At 40.9% G+C, this 27,102-nt stretch overlaps 1 protein-coding gene across 3 annotated transcripts in view; it reads right to left on the bottom strand.

Annotated features, from left to right (window-relative positions):
* Positions 1-10,050: 10,050 nt before the first annotated feature.
* The window catches only part of TBL1X (transducin beta like 1 X-linked), a 239,746-nt gene continuing 222,694 nt past the window's right edge, over positions 10,051-27,102 (bottom strand). For all 3 annotated transcript variants that reach the window (XM_058045172.1, XM_058045171.1, XM_058045173.1), the window contains 7 exons: positions 25,774-25,834; positions 21,250-21,371; positions 19,728-19,802; positions 17,704-17,831; positions 16,391-16,556; positions 15,560-15,661; positions 10,051-14,505 (listed from right to left, as the gene is read on the bottom strand). In XM_058045172.1, the coding sequence (XP_057901155.1) occupies positions 14,479-14,505; positions 15,560-15,661; positions 16,391-16,556; positions 17,704-17,831; positions 19,728-19,802; positions 21,250-21,371; positions 25,774-25,834 (681 nt within the window). In that variant the 3' untranslated portion in view covers positions 10,051-14,478. The remainder of the gene's footprint in view (positions 14,506-15,559; positions 15,662-16,390; positions 16,557-17,703; positions 17,832-19,727; positions 19,803-21,249; positions 21,372-25,773; positions 25,835-27,102) is intronic.

The following is a 27,102-nucleotide window of genomic DNA, read 5'->3' as shown; positions in this document are numbered from 1 at the left end:
TGCTTCACTATTCAACAAATCAGGCAAAGCACTGCCTTCTTCAAGGATTGCAGCAGATGCCCCTCCCTTCCCACCAGGAATATATTTTTGAGGTCCATCTCCTGACTGTCCCCACTCCATGTGCTTGCTGCATGCATGTGAGGGAGCAGCCACAGGCCAGTGTCCTCCAAGGGTCAGCCAGGGCAAACTACAAACATAACATCCTGGACAGTCCAGCTCTGCCACCACCACTGCCTTCTTCAGCGTGCCACCACTGCTGAGAGACCCTTGTGCTCATCAGCACACAGAAACACATCCTGGCTTCCATTCTGACGGTGATTTCTATCTGCTTAGTTGTCATGAGGGCTGCCCTGGTGAGTGCAAGAAGCGCTTGTCTCTGGCCTGCACATTTGTTTTCTAGCATGAGTTTCAAACATGGCTCTGGTCAGTCCTGAAGCCCATGGTGCAGTCAGACTCTGGTCTCCATCTGACACTGTGGGAGGGACTCACTCCCAGTCCTTGGGCAGGAGGGCAGCTGCTCCTCTGGAACAGCAAGGTGGGACTCAGAGCAGGAGCAAACAGAAGTAAAACTGGATTAAATACTGTTTAATAAAATACATGTAGCTAAAGTGTTGTTTTATGAGTAGAGCAGTTGTCAGCTATAGCTTCTTGTATTTTGGATGGATCAGAGCACAACAAAGCCTTCCTGAATTTATCAAAAGGAAAAAAATGTTAATTATAAAAAAAAGATAGTTGAATCCATGCACTGAAATATAATTAGTGTAGTAGAATCACATGGAGAGGATATCTCTACATGCAGGGTGGTATTGCCTCCATTAAACACTTTCCCAGCCTCCCAGTCAGCTTATCAAACCCAGCCACACACAGTAACTTCTCTCTGTATTCACCAGCACTTATTTTTAAGCACTCTGTATTTGACCTGCCAGCCTCGTACATTTAATTACTATTTTATTTGGCCAGATGTTCAGGCTAATTGCAAAGCTGAAATATGAGCACTAATAAAATAACAAACAATGTGAATAGGCAGATTGCTTGCATACCACAGTCCTGCATTTATGAGGTGCACCACATGTCTGAGTAACAAAATCCTAACTACATCTCTCACTAAGCCCTTCCTGTAGCCCAAATACATGGAGGTAGAAAGTGAAATATTAAATGTGATCCCCCCATCCCCTGGATAACCATACTTGACTTATACTTCAGTGTTTCCCTCTGTGTTTCCATGATAATAAGTTATCTGATCTCCAAAAATTCTTAAAATTTTTATGGAATCTCAAGTTTACAGTAATCCCAGAGGAAGATCAATAAACCACATGATCAATAAACCACAATAGTTGACATAAGACAGGTCAGGTGATGTCTGGTTGTTAATTTTTTAAGGAACAGACATGCACACATGTGGACATTGAAACTGGCAGCTGAAGAAGATGCAATCTTACTGAAAGGAGAGTAGGGAACAGAGTCCAGTCCAGGAATGCAGGCATGAATCTGTTCTCCTAGTTAATATTCCCTAGGATGTGCTCTGAGCTGGATGGAAAGCTGGTTCTCTTCCTGCACCTTTCTAAGCAAACTCTTGATCATTCAGGCCACTAAAGCCACCTGGGGTTTTCTAGGTAAAGCTTTCAAAAGGCTGAGAAAATTTGAGCATGCAGCTAAAGGGAAACCATTCAGTGATGAAAGTGACGGGAAGAATTTTTGCTGCTCCAGCATCTCTTGGTTGCTGGGTTTCTGTTATTACAGTGCAAGGGTTCCATACCACTAGAGTTTCATACCTCCTCAGTGGTTCTTGTAGGCAGCTCCTCTAGGCACTCTTACTTACTCTTCCTTCTTCTCACAGCACCCAACTGACTCCAGCTCCCCTCAACCAACCAATCCACTCTTTTATAACACTCTTCTCATTGGCTACACCTGCAGGCTGTTAAAATCAGGCCTGCTCCTAATCTCTAATACTTGGCTCAGCTGCAACTCCTTAGGGGTAAGATTACATTCTATACTACCTTTATTTACTTATGTTCCATACCCCCTACAGGTTTCATCACATTTTGGGGCAGCAAGAAGCTTTTTAAGCTTTCAGGCTTCTCCATAGGGCACATTTGAGTCCTTGCATGGCCAGTGCCTGCAGATGAGAAGGCTGGCAGGGTGGTGGCCACCATTGCCCTGGCACTATTGCCCTGGTCTCTGTCCTGTGGCACATGGCAGTGCCAAGGGCACCGTGGGTCTCTTTGTGCCCTGGTGTCACATAGGGATGAAATTCAGGCAGATTCTGCCCTCAATTCTATGGGGAGAAAATTGGGTCTTAAGGGGTGGAGAAGAGCTGTGAGGGATTGAGATGTGCTCCTTCCTCTGGGGAGTGGGACACTGACAAAACTGTTAATAAAGACAAATTTTGTTGATGAAGTCTTCTCCTGTCCTAGTTTTCCACCAGCTTTACCATAGCAGGGAGGGGGTCGGAGGGTAAATGGAGGCCTTGGATCCTTGCCCTCCAGCTGGTCCCACAGAGTACCCACCCACTTGAGCATCTGTGAACCTCCTGGAAAGCCTTGAGAGTGGGGAGAACTGAACACATTGGGTGTTACTGAGCTTACTGAAAGAGGCACATTTTAAAGACATGGGTGTAAAACAACGTGCTGGGGTTGGTTTTGTGCAGTGTGAGGAACCAGCTGTGTTGGGTGGGCTGTCCTTGCAGCATCCTCCCCCCTCAGAGGGCACCACGACTCAGGACAGCAGAAAACACTGGCAGCCATTCATTGCAGCTGTGGCCACATGACAGCATCTGCTCCTGGTTTGCTGCTACAGCAGACCCTGAGTGAATTTCCTGGAGGAAAAGAAAAAAAAAAGCAACAACACAAGTCCCTCCTCAGGCAAAAGCACTCAACTGAGCACCACGTTTTATGTGGCAAGGAAAGTCCTTCCACCCTGCCTCTGGTCATGTGGCAGCATGTGACAGGGAGCACAGCATTCCTCTCACCAGCCTTTCCTCAAGGCTCCAGACTTGGCTTGCCAAGGATCAGAAGCTTTCCCCCAGCCACACTGAGTGCTCTGGGTAACAACTGAGCTCTGCTAATGCCCCGTGTCAGGCAGTCAGCCATCCCCATGGAATGCAATCACACCCCGAGCAATGCAGGGGAGGCCAGATAAGGCAGATTTTTCATGGTTTCCAGGGGGTATTTTATAGGCTGAAAGCTGATATACCCAGATTCCTTCAAGTTAATATCTGAATTTAAAACGAAAAAAAAAGTCTACCTGAGCAAAATACATTTTGCCAAAGACAAGACACTTTTTCATAAGCATCTTCAAGTGTTACAGAGGCCTTTCACCCTTGTTTGCTGGGCTCTGTCATAGTGAGTTCCACCACTTCACTGGAAATGGGGCCAATGCTGAGTAACTGGAAACCTGTGGAAGGCATGAATGGGTGAGCTGCAGACACAGGGGCAGCCACAAGGCTCCAAAGGAGAATTGTTCCTCTCTTCCAGATGCCTTTATCATCTCACAGGGAATGGGGCAGTGGGAGCTGTTGTTCGTGCCTGAGCTGCTGCCCCTCCACTGTGCTCACAGAACTGATGTTAATTCTGTACTCACAGATTTCATTCTTCACTGGGCCAACAGAAAGGAGAAATGCCAGCCATACTGGCCTTGGTGGCAGGACACCCCTCACCCCAGTTTGGCAGCGTTTTTACAGGGGAAGCCCCAGGAGCTGCAGCCCCTGCTCAGGGCTCCCAGTGGGGCTGTGGAAGATGCCTGGGTGCTGCCTGAGCACCAGCCTGCTAGCTTTGGGTCTGTAAACCTCAAAAAAATGTGTTTGTTTTTTCATGGCAACATCCTCAAATATTAGTTTTATTGGTACATTACTGGGAGACAAAAATGGCATGTACTGTCTGCATTTATTTTGTGAAGATACCATGCTGTAGATAGTCACTTAACGATTCATTTTATTCCAGATAAATCATACCTGTGAAACTGTGGAATGGCCTCTTGCCTTGCTTCTGCAGACACTTGTGAAAGGAACTGATAAATATTCAAGTACAATTACACAAAAACTCAGATGTCAGAGCACACCCACATCACAACACACATATAATTTCTCCCTAGGTTTTCAATTCATAGAAACATGGTTTCTGCTGATGGATAAACAAAAAAATCTAAACCAAAACCAATTAAATTGTTGTTTTTCTTCTCCAAATGATATTGTATTTTATTAAAAAACAAGCATCCCAGAAGATACTACCTGAAGTGATGAACAAATATTCTGTTTAAGAAAACTTAAATTTTCATTAAGAATAAAATTTTAACATTCAGTTCACTTCAAGTATCCTTCAAACACACCATCAAAAATTCCAGCAACATTTTCTCATAAAATTGCCAGTGCTTTGCCTTTTCTATTTTTTTTCAGGGCTATTTTCCATGACAGTTGGAGTATTTGGTTGGTTTTGCTTTATTTCAACCACCTAAAGCAATGATTTACTACATGGGCCTCCAAGAGGCCACTATATAATATTTGTCCAAATGGACCTTCCACCTCAGAAAAAATCCAGATACACAGCACTAACTGGGTAATGGTATCTTCCCCAGACCAAAGCATGCAGGGTATAGCATGGAGAAAGAAAATATTAATGAATTAGGCCAAAACAGTACAGGAGAAAGCGAGCTGGTTTTCATTCTCTTAATTTTATTTTGGGAGCTGATCAGCTTATCATTCCACCAAAGGAGGGAGGAGCACCAACCCTTTTGTGGTTCAGACTTGGGAAGGAGTGGTTCAAGTGGTGATATGTAATAAAACTAAATTTCTTCTTTTCTGCTAGAAGGGCTGCTGTTCAGTTTCTACTGGAATAGACTTGGCTCAAGAAATAGATCAGGCAGTTGATGGTTGTTTTTAAAGTAAAAGTTTCGTAAGGTTTGGTGATAAAAGCTGTGGGACAAGTTCTCAGCTCAGAGCTGTGCACACACCAGTCCCTCTCTCCCCACCTGCTTGCTTCCCTGTCAGTGCAGAAACCAAAACCAGGCAGAAATGTGCTATTTTGTACAGACAGGAATGCTGAGGTTTGTATTGATCAGGGGTCTGCAGGGATGGATGCAGTTAATCTACTGCTCCCCCAGTCTCCAGCCCTGGCTGATGGAACTTGTACAGTGATGAGAAGTGCTGTTTCTTTCCCATATCAACATCTTCAGTTTCCAAATTTGCATCTGGAGAAATACTCCTCAATTTATAATTCTTTTACAGACTCTAGTACAGAGTCCAGAGCATTTTTAAAAAATTATTTTGTACCAACACTTTTTTTACCACTCTATATAGAAGATGTATAATTTTATCTTAAAAACTCATGTTGCTTATGAATAGATTTTTATAGCTCTTACTACAGTCTTATCAATGTCTCTGTGCTGAAGCAGACCTAAGTCAGGATGCCACTCTAAATGTTAGTGGATTAGAAACATTACATTTTAAAAAATTGCTTTGATATGTATTCTTTGATCAAGTAATGAGACATGGACTTCTAATGGGGATATTAAAGAAAAAAAAAGGATGTCTGTGTGAACTGACTGAGGCACAGGCTTGGTCATCCTCTGTGGAGGAAGGTGAGTGGTGAATGATTAGACACGGCCACTTCATTGCACACAAATTTCTCATGATTCTCCCCAGACCAGCCTCTGGGAAAGAAGCTGACAAGCAGCCACTGTCCAGGGCTTCAAGGAAGGAAACACCAGCTGAGGGCTTTTCCCATCAGATCTCTGTCTTGGCAGTCTGGGTTGCCTGTCACATGGAAAGGAGAGGTTTTCTCAAACCCTTAATGTTTGATTTCTCTGTCAACACCCTTGAATGACTCACATTAACAGGTTACAGAACAATACCCTTTAGTAATGAAGCTATGACAGGGTTCAAGGATTGCTGGGGATAGTGTCTGACTAAAAAAATGTATCCAAATCAACATATAATTCAAAGCAACAGTGACAAGCTCCAATCCTAACAAAACTTGAGAAAAATCATTCCGTGCTCATGGAATACAGATCTTGCCTAACAGGTGTGTCCTGTGGGAGAGAAGGTTCACCCCATCAGCTTGTTGCCATTATAGTGCAAGAGTTCTATTGTCATTGCATTGCAAATGTTCCATATTGCCAGTTTCATACCTCCTCATTGGTTCTTGTAGGCAGCTCCTCCAGGCACTGACTCTGCCTTGTCCTCACAGCAGCCAGCTGACTCAAGCTCCCCTCAGCCAACCAATCCACTCTTTTATAACACTCTTCTTTATTGGCTACAGCCTGTTAAACATCAGTCTGCTCCTAATCCTTAATACTTGGCTCAGCTGCAACTCTTTAGGGGTAAGATTACTTTCTATACTACCTTTATTTACCTAGATTCTATTCCCCTACATCAGCTGACCCCACAAGTTACTCTGGAGACTTCCCTGACTTCTTCCAATTCTTAACTTACTTTTATACTATTTCTTTATGTTTAGGTGGAGACGGAGTGACTTGAGCCACACACCTCACTCACTGAGGGTGTGGGACCTTGGGGGTGGGACTGTCAGCAGAGTACCTGAGATGACCTTGGGATGGGGATGTGTCAGTCCAAGGAGAGGGATTTTGTCATGGTTGCTAATTCAAGGGCTTCCTTTTTCTCCCTTGTTTTTCAGGTGCTAAGCAGCTTTTCAGCTAGGAAGCACCACTGAGTTCCCTTCTCTGCACAGGTCTGGACAAACCCTGGCTGTGGTCTCTGCTCCATGCTCTGTTTAGTCTCCCTTAGACTGTGTTGTATGTGGGAGGTCAGATGTTCTCACCATGCTCATTCCAGGGAGCAGCAGCTGCATTTTCCCTGGAATCTCTGCACTGTTTCCTTTTTACCTCAGTCATCTCCCCACAGTGCCCTCACTGACAGAGCTCTCTGAAGGCACTCAGCCACTTTTCCAGTCCAGCTGTTAGGACACCATGACTGTAAGGATTGCAGGATGCCTCAAATGCCCTCCTAAGGGTCTGGCATTTCTGTATTTCCCTTCAAGAAAATATTCAGAATTTTTTCAGGAACTGTAACACAACATGTAGGGATGTGATGCTCACTTGACACTACAGATTCTCACAAGCCTAGAGAGGTAATTCTCAGATTTGGAACTGCAAAATGGCAGTGCTTTGCAGCCAAATCCATTTTTGTCTGTTGTGCATTTGACTGTGATGAATTACTCTAGTGAAGGACAAGGATGTCAACTTTGTCCGAGTATTTAATGGAAAGGATAGCAAAGTGATGAGCAGAATCTTTTTTTTTTGATCTCTTGTATTGAAATCATGACTAATGAATCACATGGTGAATTCAAGGCTTCTTCTTTGAAGGTAAATGATGTTAGACCTTGCAGCCATGAAAGAGGATATAGCTGCTTTCCTGCAACTATTAGGTTTTGTATTCTTTTGGTTTTTTGACTATATTCAAAAGGAAGTGGAAAAAAACCTATCTCTAAGGAAACAAAAGATCTTCCTTCCTATTGGGAAAGGAGTCAGCAATGATGATAAATTCCTTGCCAAGTGAGTAATTTCTTCACTTAAAAGACTTCAAAGCTTTAAAAATTATTTTTTATATCACAGAGCTTCAATATGAAATTGCATGTGCTCTTAATGGTCTATGCTGATCTCACCCTTGGCTGGAAATGATACACAGAATGATGGCAGGGAAAGGAGTTGTGTGAGATGCTGCAATATTACATCTTCCCAGAATAACTCTAAAAGTGCCCTTAAAAGTGCCTCTAAAAGTGCTCTCAGTACTGCACACTGACAGAAGTGAGAAGCAAATGTTTAGGACTGCTCAATGCTTCCACTGTTAGTTGTCACATAATTCAGGTTAAGTAAATATATATGGAGAGGATAAAGGCAGGAAAACTAAACTACAATTTTAGCTTGACACTCATACATTGTCTGAAAACATTCCTGGAAAATAACATGACTAAAAATAGGACCATGACATAGCATTTACTTAAGAAGCAGGTAAAGTGAGAACTTTATATAGCACTACCCCTGAAGCTCCAGCCCCACTGTAGCTGTCTCCTTGGCTCTCATATTTTTTATTTTGAGAAGCTGTTATGAAGATATAAGTGCTGAGTCAGAACATGAACTGACACAAATGTCATGAAAGTGCATTGCATTCTCTTTTTTTGAACACATTATGTGTTGAGGTGCTCATCACCAGCACACCAGCTTTTCTAGCCCCTCTGTCTTTCCAAATGTTATATATCAATCCTAACTTAATGCTCTGGGTCCTTAAACACCTCAGAAGTGGATGATGTGATGCACAGGACTGGTTTTGCTCTGGGCACTAATTCCTTTTGAAGGCTTTGGACAATCAGCCTTAGCTCAGGTCAAGGGTTCAGCCTCTTACATGGTCACAAAGCCAGAACCCCATTTCATGCTGAATCCCCCCAGGTACCATGGAAACCATTTGGTGGAATAAAACCCAACCAAAATCTACACAACACTCAGCCTGTTAATGCTGAGCAATTCCCTCCCCTTGCATCCTTTCAGGTCAGTGCCTTAAGCCCTAAGCAGAGAAAGGAGCCCATGAGAGCTCCTGACACAGAGGATGACGGTGACAACTTCAGAATATTCCACATGTGAAGTTCTTCAAAAACTTCCAACTGCTTAAGCAAGGTTGAATTTTAGCCTGGGTAAAGAAAAATTAACGATTTACCTTGATCAGAACTCAAGTTCAATTTATTTTATATGGAGAAATGTCCTTTTCAGGAAACTTATTTGAAGGAAACTTTAAAAAGTACTTCAACGACCCAGTTTTACTCAAACTGGTTCCTTACCAGCTGTATAAATTTCCAATAAATACAGCATTGGAGGAAATAAAATCAAACAGTAAACATGTGATGGGAACAGCTACAAAGGTGACCTAATTCAGAAGGAAAAAGTACTCAACAGGAGAAGTCTGCCAAAATTCTGGGAGAGAAATGACCAGCCAGCCTGGGAGATGTGAGCCTGGGCACCAGAAGCTCTTGAGAAGTGCAGCCAGCATCTCTGAAATGCAGCTGGGTACCAGAGACATCCTGAGATACCCTCAGAAAGTGCAAGTCCAAGTAACATCACCTGAAAGGCTGAAAAATAGTCTGGAAAAAGGGGATAACATCCTGAGAAAGAATGTATTGGTAACTTCCACTGTTTCAACTGCAAGAGCAGAAGTTCCAAAACAGAACTGAAATCATAATCTGTCAGGTGTCCCAGGTGAAAACCAGAAATTACTGCATCCATTGGCTGCTCAAAGTGGTGGTGTCCTGAACCCTCTTATGTGTCTATGATAGACATGATTTTCTATCCAAATCAGCTTCTCTTTCTCCTCCTGCACTGCACATCCTTGTCCCTTTCCTACACAGGTCTGCAGGACCTTGGACCATCATTGGGGAAGCCTTGCTGACTCCAAACTCTGTGACATGGATTGCACCTGAAGGGAGACCCTGCCTGTTCTACTGCTCCCTCACTCAGCCCAAGGCTGGGGCTGGCCCCTTTCATCCTCCCACCTCTGGGATGCCCCTTCTGAGATCTACAGCTTGGTGTCCAATCTGTGCATGTGATCAACTTATCCTAAGTTTATCTGCTGTTGTATTAATGCCAAGTTTCAGCAGTAACAACTTAGTTGTAACCTGTAATTTATATATATATATATATACACTTAATTGCTACTACTATTGGATGCTGCTATATTTGATTGTTGCTATAAATTTATTGCTGCTGTATCACTGATTGTTGCTATATCAATGCTGCAGATACTACTCTGTAATAGCTATATATATATATATATATATTTACTTTCTTTATTATAGGTGTACTTGCTAATGGTGAGTTGTGGTGTTTGTGGTAATCTGTAATAAAGTAAAGAAAAATAGAGGCTAAAGTGTCCATGTCCTGTGTACTACAAAATCCTATGAACCCATGGTCAAGGTTTTTAAACATCCACAGGCCAGGGACACCACATCACAACTTAAGCTCTGACACCACATCACAATTTCAGTCACTCAACCCCAGCTCTTACGTGCAGGATGCAAAACAACCAGAAAAGAATAAGGAACAACACGCACAGAATTCTCTAATATCAAAATATAGCAATTTATTCAAGACACTGAATATGATCTGTTGATTCTCTCCTTAAAACAAATGAGCTACAATACACAAGGTGAATTTGAAGAAAGTGTGGGTGGGGGAGAAACAAAATAAGGGTTGATGTTGTTTCAACAGAACCTGGGAAATGCTTAAATGAGAACCAAGTCTGGCTGCAAGTCTGACACAGACAATAAAAACTGCAGAAGCCAGAATTCAGAATTTCAGTGAGTGGCTGAAAGAACATTTCTGCAATTGACAAAGAACCACATCTTTTAAAAAGGCAGTAAGAGGAAAAAAAAGGAGGAAAAATTAAAAAGGGAAAAAGAAAAAGAAACCCAAAAACAAAGCAGACCCTTACATTTGACAAAGTGCACTTCACTTGGCTCTAAAATTAGCTATTTTTTTCTTTTTTTTTTTTAACAAATTAAAAGGAAATTTCTAAGATGTAGCATGGGGTTAATGTGTGTATAACCCTGTAAGTCAGGCCCTTTATTGCCCCATAAGGGACCCAGTGTTTCCTACATAAAAGATTCAGTATCCTTCTAACCCACAGAATATAGTGGTTTTTCAGAAACTGGGTTTTTTTTCACTCCCAGGCCAGTTCCAGACAGCCAGCAATAATAAAAATCCAGCAAGTCTCTGGATGGTTTCACAATCCTGTTTGGTCACTTAGGTTTTCCATTTCTCTTCTGTTACAAAGAACTCTAAACAAAATTCTAGGCAGAAATCTTAGCAAGTGCCCTGGGCTGTTGCTTTGTGCAGCTCTGCTGCAGGGGAGTCTCAGAGAGGCTCTGCCAGCTTGGGAATGTGCTGCTACTGGAGGGGAGGGAGGGAGAGCTCCCAGGAGCTCAGTGCTGCAGGCTGGGCTGAGACTCCCACCTGGAACTGCAGCCTGGAAAAGCTCTCTGCCCCCACTGTTTGTGTCCTGAAGAAACCATGTCCTTAGGTTAAGATTAACCTTTGCAACTCCACCTCCTGCCTTCCTTAACAGCTCTCATTTCAGTTGAAAACTAGCTACTAAAGATGCTGCTACTACAGCATCTTTCCAGTCTTCAGGATTTTGTGGAAGGTTAGAAAAGTGAATTTTCTTAGCTCTTCACATACACTGCTTTTAACTCTGATGGTCCATCTAGAAAACTTTCTGGAGCAGCAGCCTCTCTCACACATGAGCTTTGCAAAACAATTGATACTCAAATTTTGTTTCTCTTGGCTCCTTACCTCCATGTAGGCAAGCAAAGTGGTGTTCTGACAAATTAAAAAATGTTAAAAAAGGAACAGGTGTCACAGACACTGCCCTGTTTTCTACAGTAGCTATCCTGGGAACAACTGTGAAGCATGGGCTGTGGAGCCAGCCAGCCATGGAGCACTGAGCAAATGAACCTCTTCAAACCCTGAGGTCTGGCCTATTCAGGTGTCACTCAAGGGACAGAGGCAAGGTCAGAGCCCCATCAGTGCTGCCCTCCCACAGACCAGCAACTTCTGCTTGTTATTCTCAGAACGGCCCCAAAAGCAGCGCAGGAATTTAACCGTTTACACGCAATGACTGCACTCAGATCATTGTCCCAACAACGCCTCACAAAACCACACTGTGCCCTTGTATTCAAGTTCAAGACTCTTTGAGCAATCCTCTTTTTTTTTTCAAAAAAAGGAGTGACTTCAAATTAGCAGGTACATGTGGTTATTAGGAAAGAGTGCAAAACTGCCACATGGTGATCTACAGCCATGCTCTTGGTGCAAAAAACTAAAACCAGCATATAAAAGCATTTAACACCAAAAATAATCCTTGATACTGCCTGGCATCCAATTATTTGAGATAAATTACAAACAACCTTAACTATCACTAGTAACCATAATTCCACATAACTGTTTTCAACTAATACTTTCAGCAGTTACTTCTTTCCATTCTTTTCAGCAGTTACTTCTTTCTATTCTTTTCTCCTTTCCCAAGAAGTATCTTTAGGAAATGCAGCTGAAGCTGGCAGCGTCTAGTTCCACTAGAAGGACTAAGATCCCCTACAGATGCAAGCATACAGAGAAGAAAACTCCAGAGAACAGATGGTGTTCAGATTCCAGGATGATGGATCTCAGCAGGTCTCACACCACCAGTTCAGCCCGAGGGCTCTGGATTTGCTCAGATCAAATCACACCTCCAGCAGCTGTGGTCAAACCCAGGGGATGATACTGTGTTACAGAGACTCTGGGCCACAGAGTTCTACATTTCTTAAGAGGTTTGTGGCCTGTCTACTCTCTCCTACAGATCCCAGCCTAGGCTGTAGAGAAGACACCTGCATGACTCAGCCAGTTCTGAGGATCTAAGCCATGCCTGACACCACCCAAGGCTGCCTTATAGTTTACAGCCCTTTCAGTAAACTCTGCCGATGTGTCCTTCTTTGCATTTGTCATTTCCTCAATTAGAGCAGTGCAGTCTTCAGCTGGCATCTGTGCAGGTGTCACGGCTGCAGTAAGGAAATCTTGTCCACAGTGGATTGGATTCGTGGTGCTTTGGAACTCTCCATTGTTGTTCTGATCATTTCACCCCACAACTTTCCAGTGGTTTACACGTTGAGATGGAACTTACATAGGATGTCATAAGCTAATGAATTCATTGCTCCAGAGCACCACATTGAGGTTTACATGCTGAGATGGAACTTTCATAGGATGTCATAAGCTAATGAATTCATTGCTCCAGAGCACCACACTGAGGACACCCTTGAGGCCAGACCAGTCTGGGCAGACAGTGACCCTCCAAGTGCAGACCCAGAGCTTTCCCTGCAGGATGCAGCACACATGTGGTGACAGCAACATCACCCACTGCAATGACAGAGCCTTTGGGTGTGTGTGGTCCATGGATGGACAGGAGCTTGGTGAGAGTCCATTCTTCAGCAGTGACAGATGCAGTCAATGTATTTCAGTCCACCTGGTCTCATTAAGTCAGTGGCAAAACCCCACTGACTGACTGGAATAATGAACAGTGGAAGACAGCACTGCTCAGCAAGGCCACAGGCAGCAAAACCCATATTCTGTCAAAATCTGAACTATCTCTAGAGGAAAGAACATACACAAGCATTTTCTCCTGGTTACTGAAAACAAACAGAAATACAGACTAGAGAAAATGAATGTTATAGTCTCAGGTTTCTGAATCCCTTTGAGTAAGTTTACATCATCAAACAGCCATAAAAAATGGAATGAGACTATGCAAATGGCTGGCTGCTGGAAAAGGACTTTAGTAAAGGACTGGTATTTCTTGTATCAAACACCATTTTTTCTTACAGCACTTTCTGAGAGAGGAGAGAAAAAGGATACTGCACCTTTCATGTTCCCTGGACTCTGTGTCATTCTTTTTCCTTGAATTACACAACTGGTCTACATTTTGTGGCCATTTAGGCTTTTAAAACTGTTTAACATAAAAAATATTTTTTTTCCAAAAATACACTGGGTTCTTTCTGTTAAAAGTCATCTTTCTCCTGTAAAAATCTTCCCCAGCACTGCATTCTTATATAAAGCACTTATTACACAATTTGCTGAAAGTGCCCTTGAGACGCTAAGATCTGAAGCATGGAGGATTTTTTTTTCTTTTAAATGGAGAGAAAGAAAGGAAAAGGAAGTTATAGAGGAGAGGAGAAGCAGTCTGTCAAAAATTTTCATTGTCATGTCCACCTGGCTGCATCTACTATGGGCATACAGGGAAAAGAAAAAAAAAAAAAAAAAAGGGGGCAAAAAGAAAGAGGAGAAAAAAAGGAAGGAAAAGCTGGGAGTGGAAGGGAGAAATAAAAGGAAAACAAAAGTTTCATCCTAAGCCTGGGGTCCTCCAGGCTGCAATATTCCAGCTGATAGAAAAACCACTGAACAAAAAAAGTAGTCTAGAAAATAGAAAGTGTTGTGATTACAAAGTTGAGCATTTCATCAGTACAAACTGGTCTTTGAACGTCCTTTGGGAGAGCAACTGTAGTGTCCAAATTGGAAGGAAAAAATACAACACCGCATGGAGGAGGGTTTTTTTCCCTTTTGGTTTATCACAGCATTTTTCTTTTTTTTTCTTTTTTTTTTTTTCCTTTTTATTTTTTTTTTTTGGCACAGCTTTTTTTTTTTTTTTTCCCCAGCCATCAGAGCAAGTTCTCAGATGCAAACCAAACAGTGCAATGCCTAGCTGGTGGCTTCATGCTTCCAAGGCTGAATGTTCCAGGTGGAAACCATTCCCTCCCCCTCTGAAGTGACTGCGATTTTACTCCTTGATGAAGGTTACGGACAAAATACAAGTCACCTGTGGCCAGGGAGAGTCGGTTTCACGGTACACTCTAACTTTGTTCAAGTTTGTACAGTTCTGGAGCTGTTAAGAATAGTTTTGAAGAGTGCTTCTCCCCACACATTCACTGCTGGTCCATTTGAAATTTCTTCTAAAACATTTCACTTTTACTTCCGCAGGTCTAGAACACAAACCTGTGGAGAGAAGAGCCTGTGTTAAGAGCATTTGTGAAGGTGATGTGGAAATCCCAGTCATGCACCCTGTACACAGGTGGACCAGCCAGCTGGATGTTACACTCCCCAGCCTCAAATCAGCACACAAGTAAAGGGACAAACTGACATAGCAGAGAGCCCAAGTGAAACCTACACATTTAACACTTAGCTGGGCTTTCGCTGGTTTACAAACAAACATTTTGGTGTAAGATTATGGGATCTATTCAGTTCCCTAAATATCATGTCCACTTCCACTTCTGAAATATATCCAGAATAGATGCAGGCTTGGCAAGCATGACAGTGGACAGGTGCCCATTTGGAGCAGCTGTTGGGAGCCAGGCATGGCACTGTCTGAGATGGCACAACTAAGCTCAAACAACTGAATCATGTCATAGCTGTTCCCTTTGTTAAAATCAGATGAAAAATACTCTCTGAAGTAGTTATGCCAGCCAGCCAGGTGTGTCCTGCACAAGCTGATCATGCTGCAAGTGAATTTTTTTAGAAGTAACATTAACAGCAAAAAAATAGTAAGGAATAATCAATACCCACTGCAATATTTCTCTTTTACCACACGACAAAATCTTTGGGTATCATGCTGAATATTTCCTCCTTTATCTATTCCTATTCAAAGGAATAGGAATATTCTTCTGTGGAATCAAACTCTGAAAGCTCCAGGGTAACTGTTTGTTACAGAGTTGACTGCTGTGATCTGCTCTTCATTAAAGCTGACAGATAATGATAGAAACAACACTACTGTTGTTTTTGTCAAATACATATTTAGAAGTCATTGGCATCTTCAGGAGTATTCACCTATTCCACAAGCATTCTTCATTTCCAACAGGAACACCACCTCCTAGCATTCAAAACCTTTCAAAGCAGGAGCATTTTTAATACACCACACAGAGCAACTTACTGTGTCTTGAGCTGCCTCTATCTTCAGCTCTGTCCCCAGGAGGCAAATACAGCACCCTGCTTTTTGTTCATGCTCCCAGAAAAGAAATCTCCCCCCAGTTTTTGCGCTGTTGATGATCCTTACCGATCCGTCTGATGCGCTTGCTCCCACTTTGTCTCCTCTAGCATTCCAGCAGACTTCAAAGATGCCCCCGGTGCCTCTGTAGCTATGGACTAGAGTTCCACTCTACAAAGCAAAACAGCATGCAGACATTGGATACAGAAGTTCCCCTGCTTTTTCTCCGTCATATGACACTGTGTTAAAAGGGGGAGCTATTCAGATCACCCAGCTACGGCCACCTCCGTATTGTGACGGAAACTTGCTAGGAAACAGTCAGGAAAGTGGTCCTTGCAATGAAGAGCAACAGGCTCCTCCAGAAACAGTAGGACTCAAGACATCTGTTTTTGTCAACTCTGTAACAGTAAAGGCCTGGGAAGTTTGCTGATAATTCAGGTTGTGAGGTACCAGCATCCAGAATTACATCTGTGGAACTATGACATCCCACTTTTCTCCAGAATATCACCAGTCCCCTGCCTGTACATTTTTGTATCCATAGCTCCTCTTCACAACATCTAAGCAAGGAGCATTAGATTCACAGCAGAGCTCAGTTTGTAGCTAAATAAAAGTATCCCTTATTTCTAATCTACACTTTTGCTTCACAAAGCAGATGACTCAAAGCAACATACCTATTTTCATGCATGCTACCTGTTTTAGCATACAAAGCACAACTGCTCTGGGCAGTCACCTCACTGCACCTGAGTGACTCAGCTGCCATGGATTTGTGCCAGCCAATACCAGCAGGTTCACCCTGGCAGGCAGGTCACGCATGACCTAGGTACACACATTTTCCATTTAAGCTTTTGCTATTAACGTGTCACCTAAACCAGATGTGCTTCACACGAGGCAAAACAGTACCTGAGTATTCCATATATGGACACATTTGTCAAAGGATCCACTGGCTAGATATTTTCCATCAGGACTAAAAGCTACACTGTAGACAGGCTCTTGATGCTTTGTTAACGTGTGGATGCAGACGCCTCGGTCAACGTCCCACAGCCGAACCGTGGAATCAAACGAAGCACTGCAAGAAGCATTCAAACATGAGAATGTAATCATCTGGGTGCTAATCAACTTGTACTGTGAGACTGTAGGTGTTAAAAGAAAATACCACAGGGTTTTTTTTTCCTTTGGCTAAGCAACACATAATGTTTCAAACAGAAAAGCTGAAATGTACCACAGCCTGTATGTTTTTTATCTTAAGAACTACAGCTGTAGAACTGAATTCTTGTATGAGGACCCTTAGGGCATATGTGGGTGTGCTCTATATAGCCCTAACAAGGCCAAGCTCCCCACTTTTGAGATTCTACCTCCTGTTATTCAGGAAGGTCAAATATATCTTGTCATTAATGGGCTAAATGGGCCCAGAGAGATCTTACTCCTAATAGATTCACCCTGTTTAATGAATTAGCATTTTATACTTCTCTAGAACTGTGGCTCTTTTCACTTTGTTTCAGTGATATTTTTGCTACATTCCATTTCAATCCCAAACTGTGGGCTTGGAGAAAGGCAAAGGAAATAATGTGCATTAAAAATAATATTAAAAGAATAACTCCAGAAAACTGAGGTTCTTCCATGTCCACTCTCTGACTAAGGAGTAAAATAAACCAGTTTTGATACAGCTTCTCCCCACACTGCACACGCCATGAGCTGATCTGATAAACCCACTGTACTACCATCAATTGGCATTCTACAAGTAAATGTATCTTCTAAGCTCAAAGAAGAATTTTGCACAGATTTTCAAGTGGAACTTCAAAGACTATCCAAGCTTTTCTCTATTAGCTAAAGCTGCAAAAATTTTCTCCAACTGCCCAGGTGAGTTGCATGACTCCAGTTACAAACCATTCCAGCTGCCTGAATTCTGAGAGCACTTGCCATAAGATTTTCACTCCCAGCAACGCAATGCTGGATGTGAAAGTGCAATGCCAAATTTACAACCATTTTATCAAGGCAGCTGAAAAGATAAATACCACATGACTCAATTTTCTTTCTTTGCTCCCTTTCTTTTTTCAAATACGAATCCTTTCCCTTTGTATCCATCCTCCTGACTTACACACACAGATACTTTTTAGTGGAATTGTCTGCAGGAAGACTGATGGCAAAGTGACAGTGGGGTTACATGTCAGAAAGATGATCCTTCTTGGCAGGCTAGAAAGAGAGGTATTTTTTACCTTGCTAACATGATGTTGGAGTTTGGGTTGCTGGTGCCTGGTCCTGTAGGGCTCCATTTGATAGTGTAAATCTCTTTGCTGTGAGCCTGAAGATCGTGTACACAAGTATCTTGCTTCATACTCCATATCTAAATCAGAGGAATAATGGAGGAAAATGGCAACATTATTAATCTCTTCTCAGCTGAATTATTTCAGTTCTATGTTATTCTTACATTTGTTTATTTGAGATTTCGACTCACCTGAATACACATTAATATAATTTATTAATGCAGCAATTTGGCACATACATTAAAATAATTCCAGTAGGGAGAAGAGTTACACATTTAATAGTATTTATTCAATAGATAAGAACTAAAGAGTTGCTGTAGTTCCAAAAGGCTGTAACTATTTTCACACAGAAGTTTATCTATTTGAAGAAGTTTAACCAGAATTTTATTCATACATTGCAACAGCAGTCATTTTAAAGGACAAGAAGAAAATTGCAGCAACTGCTTAGAACACAGCAATTTTCTCTTATGCTAGTAAAATTTTCCTTTTCCTCCTGAACTCTATTTGTCTCTCCCCTGTTTTTAACAGTATAGAAGATGGAAGACAATCAGCTGTTTCTGTAGTGTTACATGGTCAAATACTTCAGTGTAGAGATGACAGGTAATTTAGTACCTCTTTTTGTCAGCTAACTGAGAAAGTAAGATGAAGGAATTCACAGCAGGGAAAATAGCTCAAATTTAGTCAGTCAGTTTCAGAGAGATACTGAAAATGTAGCAATGACTTAGCTCAGTTGTTGTAGTCTGACCAAGAGAATGATGTGCTCTTATGCTGAATTCCCATCAGTGTACCTGAGACTGCTTTTGGAAATGCTACACAAAGCTCAGCCATGTTCTACGGCTGACAGGCAGCATGTTCCAAGAAGTTATAGGAAAAGCTTGTGAATTCCAAAAACAGAAGAAAAAAGTTGGAGAGGAGTGATTTACAAAGGAAAAGGAAGAAGAAAAATGCCTTCATTTGGAGCATTTGCTGTCTCCGTCTCCATCAATGAAGGTTTTTATACCCAGGTGAGGCCAGGGATAGCAAAGCACTGGCTCCTGTGCCAAATTCAGTGGTCAGGAACTTGAACTGGTAACAACAACACTGAACCATAGTGGTTTTTGAAACACAGCATACAACTGGGCACCAAAAAGATGTGTCACCACTGGGTCAGGATGTTTAAGCAGAGCAAGAACAGTTATGCAATAGTGCTTTGTGGCAGCATGACAGGCAAGCTGCTGCCTTTGCCCGTTTTCTGTAAATCTCCAGCTCTGTCACTAGCCTGCAATAACACTTCTGGAATCAAAAGTGATGAAAACCTCACTGGGTATGTGGCAAAGACAGAGCAGAAGTCAGTCCACCTATGAACAGGAAATATTCACAATGCTGAGATTCTCTTAGCTCTCATCTGCAAATTCTGCTGCTGTCTCAGTTTCAGGTCCTAAGCTTCAGCTGTGTCAATCAGCAGTGCACAGAGATCTGAGTCTTAATTAACTCAACCATACTGCAAGGAAACTATTGCTGGTACAATTCTAGCCACAAAACCAAATCCTTCCTGGGGTATTTGCTTTCTTCAAGGAACCAGCATAAATCATCAGTCCAGCAGGAGGGCTTTGCTATAACATCATATAGCTACTCCTACACAGACAGCCTTCATTTCATGTGGCTGGAAAAGAAAAATGAGAAAGGGTTTTGAGCTGCTCAAGCTTTACTTTATCTATACTTAAACTATGGCTTTTTTGTGACAATGGCACATCAGTCATGTAACACTTATTTGGATAAGTGTTACACTTATTTGGATAGGATGCCTCAATTTCCCCAGTGTTTGCTTCTCTGTCTTCAATCTCTCAGATTTGCTTCAAGAAATATGGGACAACATTGGAAACTACTGTTCATGCAGAGTTTGAAGTGATACACTATCATTATTCTGGAGAAGACTGAAAAAGAGACATAGTTTTTTGTCCTCACTTCTTGAAAAACAGGAATGGAAATTGTTTTACCTTTAATGTCATGTCATCAGAGCAAGATGCTAGTAGCATGCCAGATGGGTCCCATTTGATTGCATTCACCTCGTTCTGAAATGAAGAGTGAGATTATTAAGCAAATATTCCAGTTACTGCATTGTACTGGGCACTCAGCAGAGGGCACTCAAGGTTTATGCATGGAACAAGTTCACCCACAAATTACAGTGCTGGTGCTTTTAGGGGTGAACAAAAGCACTGCTGCGTCCCCAACATGCTATCTATTTAAGTGGCATTTTGGAGTGGAACCATCCTGTGCTTGTGAACAATACACACAAGCAATCTTCTGATGTGTGTTCTGGCTCAAAGTTACTCCTATCCTTTTATCATTTCCCAGGATTTAAATAAACCCAGACAGATTGATGATGCAGCATTACCTTCTTTTTAAAACTGGGACATTTCTTTCATTAATGTTCTGTAGACTTGGTGATACAAATTTTCAACAGAAAATAATGATACTGGTGGGGTGTTTTGTTTTATGGACTTGACAATTCTTCATATTGTAGCTCTACAACAGTGCTGATCTCTCTAAAGAGAGGTTTATGTGTAAATGAATTCCATGCTGGAATATTAAACAGTTTAGGATGCTTTCTCTATCAGTCTTTCTAGCACTTTGTAATTAACTAAGCCTAGTGTATCCCCTTGGTAATGAGTAAGTTTCCCATGCTCTTTCACAGCTATAAGTAAAGAGAAAAAAAGTGTTTTATAAAAAGGGAAAGACTATTTCTTAAAAATATAAATTGGCCCAGGGTCTCAGTGAAAACAATCCTGGAATATATTTAAATTTTTCTTTATACATTTTACAAGTTTCAGTAATAATTAAAAACAAGTATAGATGTATTTGAAGTGAAAATCTGGATCACGTACAAAGCAGGGCAGTTCATATAACAATAAAAAGCACCACTCTATTGTTAGGAATGTACAACCTGTCACAAAATATCAGTTTAACCACAGACTAAGATAAATGTCTCCAAATGCATAGTTCTGGAAGCTAACATCTGAATTATGGGTCAGTGAATGATCACAGTTTTTCTCACAAATGGAACCTAGAAAAAGTAACCTTTGACATCCATTAAATTCCACCAAGGAAAGAGTGGGGAAATCTTTAATATATCTTATTAGATTAAATTGATTCTAAAACTGAACAATGGCTGGAGGTAAACTGTTCTCTCCTTGTTCATAAGCTGTCATTTAGTAAAGGACATTAAGCCAGTGGAAAACAGAATCTTATTTATCAATGTGCCTTTAGTCTGCAGCTCATGCTGCCCAGAAACACTCTCACTGTTTAAGCCAGAGGTGTTGCTTCCTGTAGTGATTTAGAACATTTTATCCCTTCTCACAGGCAGTGAATCCCTCATTTCCAAGGAATAAATATACTTCTAGGGAAACAATGGGGTTTAACACCTTTGCTGCTAGAACATAGTGTGCACACCCATCATCTGCCATCGTTGTAACATTTGCTGTGACTTTACCACCAACATTTTGGACTCCTTAAACTTACTGTGTGTCCTTGAAAGGTTTTAACGGGACGATCACAGCCAAGTCTGCACACATGGATGCACATGTCAGTACTGCAGGAGGCAAAAGTAGTGTTGTTCTGCCAGTCTACATCCAGAGCAGGAGCTGTGAATACAAACAACAGAAGGAATATCAGGGATCACATAAAGAAGCAGCTATTCCAAATCACTTTCCTCCCATCACCTGTCTGAATGAAACAGACTACAGGCTAGTTCTTGGTCTCTCACCTGCAGCCAGTTACAGGGCTGACAGGGACTGTCTGAAGGACACAGAGTATCTTTTCTATTCCCATGGATAATCTGGATACCTTGCACAGCAACTACTTACGAGAATCTTCTGGGTCAAGTTACATGAGAGGGGGCAAAACACACCCTCCACCCTCTCTGCTCCCAGCTATGCATATCATGGGTTATGTCTAGCATTCATCCCTCTGTAACCCAGTTCAGTGAAGAAACTGAAAGAAAACTAACCCAGAAAAAGTGTGGAGAATTCCATCTGGGTTAGACAAGCATGTTCCTGTGAATGCCAGACACAACACATGGGAAGGTGGAGGAGCAGGTGGCTGTGTCCCTTTGCACTAGAGCTTTATGCACCCTTTGATACAAACCTATCATTCTGTGCAGGCACATGGATTAATAACACTAAAATTCAGTTTAATTTGCTTGGGGACTGGTTTTAGGCAGGTACATTAATCAGCCTCATCTGAAATGAGAGGAAGGGTTTCTGTAGAGGGTTTGGCATTAATGAGCACTGAACTAAGAAAACTCTGTGCACAGAGAGCACGTGAGCATGTGCATGTGTGCCACACACACACACACACACACACACACACACACACACACACACACACACACACACACACACACACACACACTTTGCAAAAAGAATGGGAACAAATCCCCAAACAACTCTCCCAGCATGTCAGTGCAGAGTGCAAGAGGAAGCTCCTGACAAACAGCTTGCTTGTGTTTCTATGATTGCTGCTCAGGCTTTTTCCCTCAGGATAGAGTTTAGCTGCCCTCCAGAGGATGACATAAGACTTGCTAAAATAGAGAAATCTTCATTCTCAGCACACTCTTGTGAGAAGCAAGTGTGCTAGAATGAAACCAGCATATAGGAAACAAAGTTAGATCTCTTCCTGGCAAAGATACAATGCAAATTCATCCTTAAAATGAAACCAAGAAATTCCCTACTCAAACATGTTTAGAAAGATACTTTGGTAATATAGAGGTGAAAAGATATCTGTTCTGACAAGCCTGTTACATTTAAATATGTTTTTCCTATTATAATTTTTATGAACTACAAAACAAAATTGATCCCTATCACCATCTGAGTCATCAGGTAGCTCCCTAAATGAGAATGAAGGGCTGACGCTGTTTCATAGAAAGAGCTTTTTTCAGTATTAATGAAAAAGTTCAATAATTCTCTATGACAGATAAGGAATTACTACCTTGCAGAAATATAAAGGAAAAATGTGTGAGGAAAGCAGACTACTTTTGAGTTTTCCAATGAACATGAATGAGGATTAGGAAACAATCAAAGATCTTTCTTTAACTGCCTGTTTGCCTTTCTTTTTATGCTACAAGCTTTGTATTACTATTTCAAAGCAAAAATATCATCATTAATAGCAATATGCCTTCAGGGCTAATATATAGTAGGAGATGTATGAGTCAAAAACTAATTTTCAGAGAGCTACTGGCACCTAAAGCTATGGATTTGTATTGCAGCATAATTGAATCATAAAGTGCCGATAATTAATACTGATTCATTTATTGGTGTACTCAGTCATATCTTTACTGGATATGTAACTACATAAAAAAGTTTGAAAAAATCAAACAAACATGGTTCCTGATGCAAATAATCAAATTGCCAAAGTATTTCCAAAACCGCAGGATACCAGCCAATTGCATAGAAACAATTAGAATATCATAATATATCATACTAAAAGCAGCAAAAAAAATCCTTAAAAAATGCAGCTAAAATACAAACCAAAAATGGAAGTGTTACAATAATTATCTGGCATTTTAGCCTTTTTCAGAACAAATTTAAGAGTGATTCAGAGCACTTATATCACAGAATTATAGAAGGGGTTAGGTTGGAAGAGACCCTAAAGAACACCCAATTCCAGCCCCCTGCTGAGGACAGGGACACCTTTTATTAGACCAGATCATCAGAGCTCCATCCAACCTGGGCTTCTCTGGGCAGCCTGATCCAGTGCCTCACCACCCTCACAGTACAGAATTTCTTCCTGATATCTAATCTAAACATTCTGTCTTTCAGTTTGAATCCTTTCACCCCTTGTCCTGTCACCTCACACAGATGGTTAAAACTGGGCCACACAAATACCTCTTTTGGTGTCAATTTAACAGCTTGCTCCTGCAAGCACAGACATCAGTCTGTATCTATCAGGAAATGTCAAAATTGGATTATTTAGCTCCTTTTTAAAGAAATAAGTTTTGTGAATACATATTTTGATCAAATGCCCTATGATGATTCATAGTTTTGCAAAAAATAATTAAACCCTAGAAGCTACTTATCTGCATAGTTACATATTTTGAACAAAAGCCTCAAAAATTACATGGGAACAGCAATAACATGGAGGCCTTCAACACCCAGACAAAGGAACTTTTCCTTACATATTTTAGGATGACAGTTTTGTCCATGTGGTGTAAACTAAACCAGTTGGTACAAAGAAGCAGACAGTATAAAAACCTTATGTTTTTTCAGGTCAACTACCTCCAGACTTCAAAGAAGTACATGTTAAAGGAGGTGTATCCTGCCTAGACTAGACTTTTAATTGTTAAAATCCACCTTTAATCCTAGTGTAGACAAGGTTTTCAGATTCCAGATATGGAAAGGAATTTGCTGTTAGTTTGTCCTGGTGATGCAAAGAGGACAAGGTGAGGTTTGTGGCTTTAGACTTGTGAGAAAAAAGTGAATAGAGAGTCTGGCTGATTTTAAGAAGGTTTTGTAGGATACATGCTTTCTCCAATCAAAAATTTCCCCAACAGCATTTTCTCAATAATTGCTTTACATCCTTATGAAAACATATAAGAAAGAGTGAAAAAAAATTAAAAATATTAGCTTCTCCATGTCTACATTTCAGTTGTGTCTCATGTTCCAAAGATATACAGCATGTGCAGTAAGAATTTTTTAAAAAATCTTTTCATGCACAAGGACATATTGCATTGGTAGATACAGCTGAGTTATCAACTTGCTAAGAAGGGGATGGGGTGATTTGTCCTTGATGCACATCACTGCTAAGACAGCTTATGTGTCAGTGAACATGATTCTGAAGGGGCAACCAAGCTCTGAATCCACAACTACTTAGATTACTAGTTAGGGATCAGAGGATTAATATCTCATTAACTAAATCACTCTATGTGCACAGTTTGCTGTTATGGTAGATAAATAAATGCCACAGTCAGAAAATCTGTCAGCAGACACCAACTCCTCTAAACCAACAGCTGCCTTAATAAATGAGAGATGAGTGACAAAAATGCAGAGTAAGGATTTGCTGTGCCCATGGACATACTTTTTGTCTACTGCTGAATAACCATTTAGATTGCTACTGCATATTATTCACATCAGTGTAAATGTGAGAATAAGAACAGTTTGAGTCGAAAAGCATGTGCAATATAATGTTTTAAAATTAGTATTGAAATGTGTTTTTAAACACCATTGTGAAAGCTTGTTGTATTTAAAAATGGATTAGTTACAGTGAAGTAGGAAGGTGAACACCCCTAACATCAGAATCCAGAATGTTCTCATGGTTTTAAACTCAGTTTTACTATACCCCTTAAAATTCTTCACTATGCAAATGTAGCCACTTTGGATCATGAATTCAGCCATCATCTTACATGTCTGGTCTCAGATGAATTTCAGATTTTGTCAATGACTGTTATTCAAGATTATTTAGTATCTGTGACATCTCCTGTCTTCTTAAAACAGTTCTATAAGTAACCATCCTAATAGCATTTTTGTGCAACAAGGTTTTGAAACTCAAGGCCGGCAACTGATTTCCAATAATCAGAGAAAGCAAATATTGAAGAAATTCGAGTTAAAATTAAGAGCTAATAAATTCTAAGGACCTTTGTGAGTGAAGTGGTGAATGCAAGGTGCATGAGAGATCTGCCTGCTTCTGCCTCAAATCAGCTTCACTGAAACAGGAGCAGAGAGAATTGAAAAGATCCCAGACACCTCCACTGAAAATTCTCTTCATGAATCCCCACCTGGTATTATTCAAGCACATAGATAACAACAGGATTGCTCAGTTAGGTAGACATGGCTGGTGTACAAATCCTCTCCTAAAATCAGCTTTCAATGCTGATTCTCACAGAACTGTGTCTTTGTGAAATGAGAATAAACCAACAAGCCATGATATTCAGGATAGTTAAAGCACAAAAAAACTTGATTGAAACTTTTCTGTGGCAGATATGGATAAAGTACATTGACAGAATTGAAAACTGCATTTCATTTTCCTAAACAAGAGTTACATGAAAAGTACCTGAATGGAAAGGAAATTGCTGTTTAGCTTCTCCTGTGTGAGCATCCCAAATTATTGTTGTCTGCATCCAAAGAAAGGGTGGAAAAAAAAAAGATTAGTGGTTGTTCAGCTCAGAGAAAAAACCCAAATAGCACCCTCACTAAGTAGCAATTCTAAATGATGAACTGATAAAATTATTGACTACAGAGAGCCTTGCGTGCTTAACAGTGGGAAAACCAGAAATTACTTCTAGGTATTACAGAATAATAATCTAAGTGTAGATAAAGAAGTATCATGCCTACAAAAGAAGCAATATAACTATGAAGAATAGGCATACTCTCTCTGAATAATCTAGAAGACAACACTATCCATTTTTAATAAGCATATTGGAAAAAAGTTCCAGTTATGATCCTTAAAGAACACTTTTTCCCTTTTCAAAAGATGCCAGCTGAATTCTACTTCAAAATGATGCTGAACCCCATTTGTAACAAGGCAATAAGTGAAATGTTTTTCTATCAGCAGAGTACACAGCACTTCTTGCCACTGAGGTGGGACAGACTCAGGTGTAATTGGCTTACTACAGGTTTAATCCATACCCACAGCACACGTGAGTGTGTCCCCTGTAGAGCTCAATACCACCTCCTGAGAGAATTATCAATTTATTGGGAGTATATTCTTCCAGAAAATAAATTAGGGATCCATCATCTTGCTGATAATGGATCACCTAAAGAAATGCTGCTTTTATTGAGAATGTAAGTTTGCCAGAGTAATGGAATTACAGTTGGGAGATCAGCTGAATATAAGCCAATATTAAAGCTTCCATTTTCACAAGGTTATGAAAATATAGGGATTCACTGAGCTTACAAAGCACAAATCTCAGCTGGACTCCCCTCTGCCAGCTGCTGGAGAGAAGCACTGTCACAGACCATGCAGCCTCTCCCTTGGAAGTGCTATTTTTCTCTCTGAATTTTGTACAGGAAGCCAAGGATGACATATGCATCTGATTTTTAGACACTGAAACTTAGGCAAGATGAATGCTGTGTACTTTCCAGTTTCAGTTTTAATGGATCATCAGTCAGCTGTTCATTTTAATCTCTAATGTGCACTTAGCTGTACCTACTGTGTTTTGCATGATTTTCAGTTCAGAACCATATTTTTTTGCATATTTCTAGAGGAAGCCATATATATTTTATTCAAATAAGTGTTTCAACAATTAGATGAGCAAAAAGGTGGGGTATGTTTAAGATCCTTTCTTCCTGTAAATAGCTGATAAAACTATAAGTACTGGAAGCTGTTCCTTCTGTAACAGAGACACACTCCAGATGCAATTTTACACATTTTAAAAAGTTA

This window comes from Melospiza georgiana, chromosome 2 (genome assembly GCF_028018845.1).
Source record: "Melospiza georgiana isolate bMelGeo1 chromosome 2, bMelGeo1.pri, whole genome shotgun sequence".
Taxonomy (NCBI): Eukaryota; Metazoa; Chordata; class Aves; order Passeriformes; family Passerellidae; genus Melospiza; species Melospiza georgiana.
The sequence above is the reverse complement of the archived record's forward strand: the minus strand, read 5'-3'. Positions and strand labels throughout refer to the sequence as shown.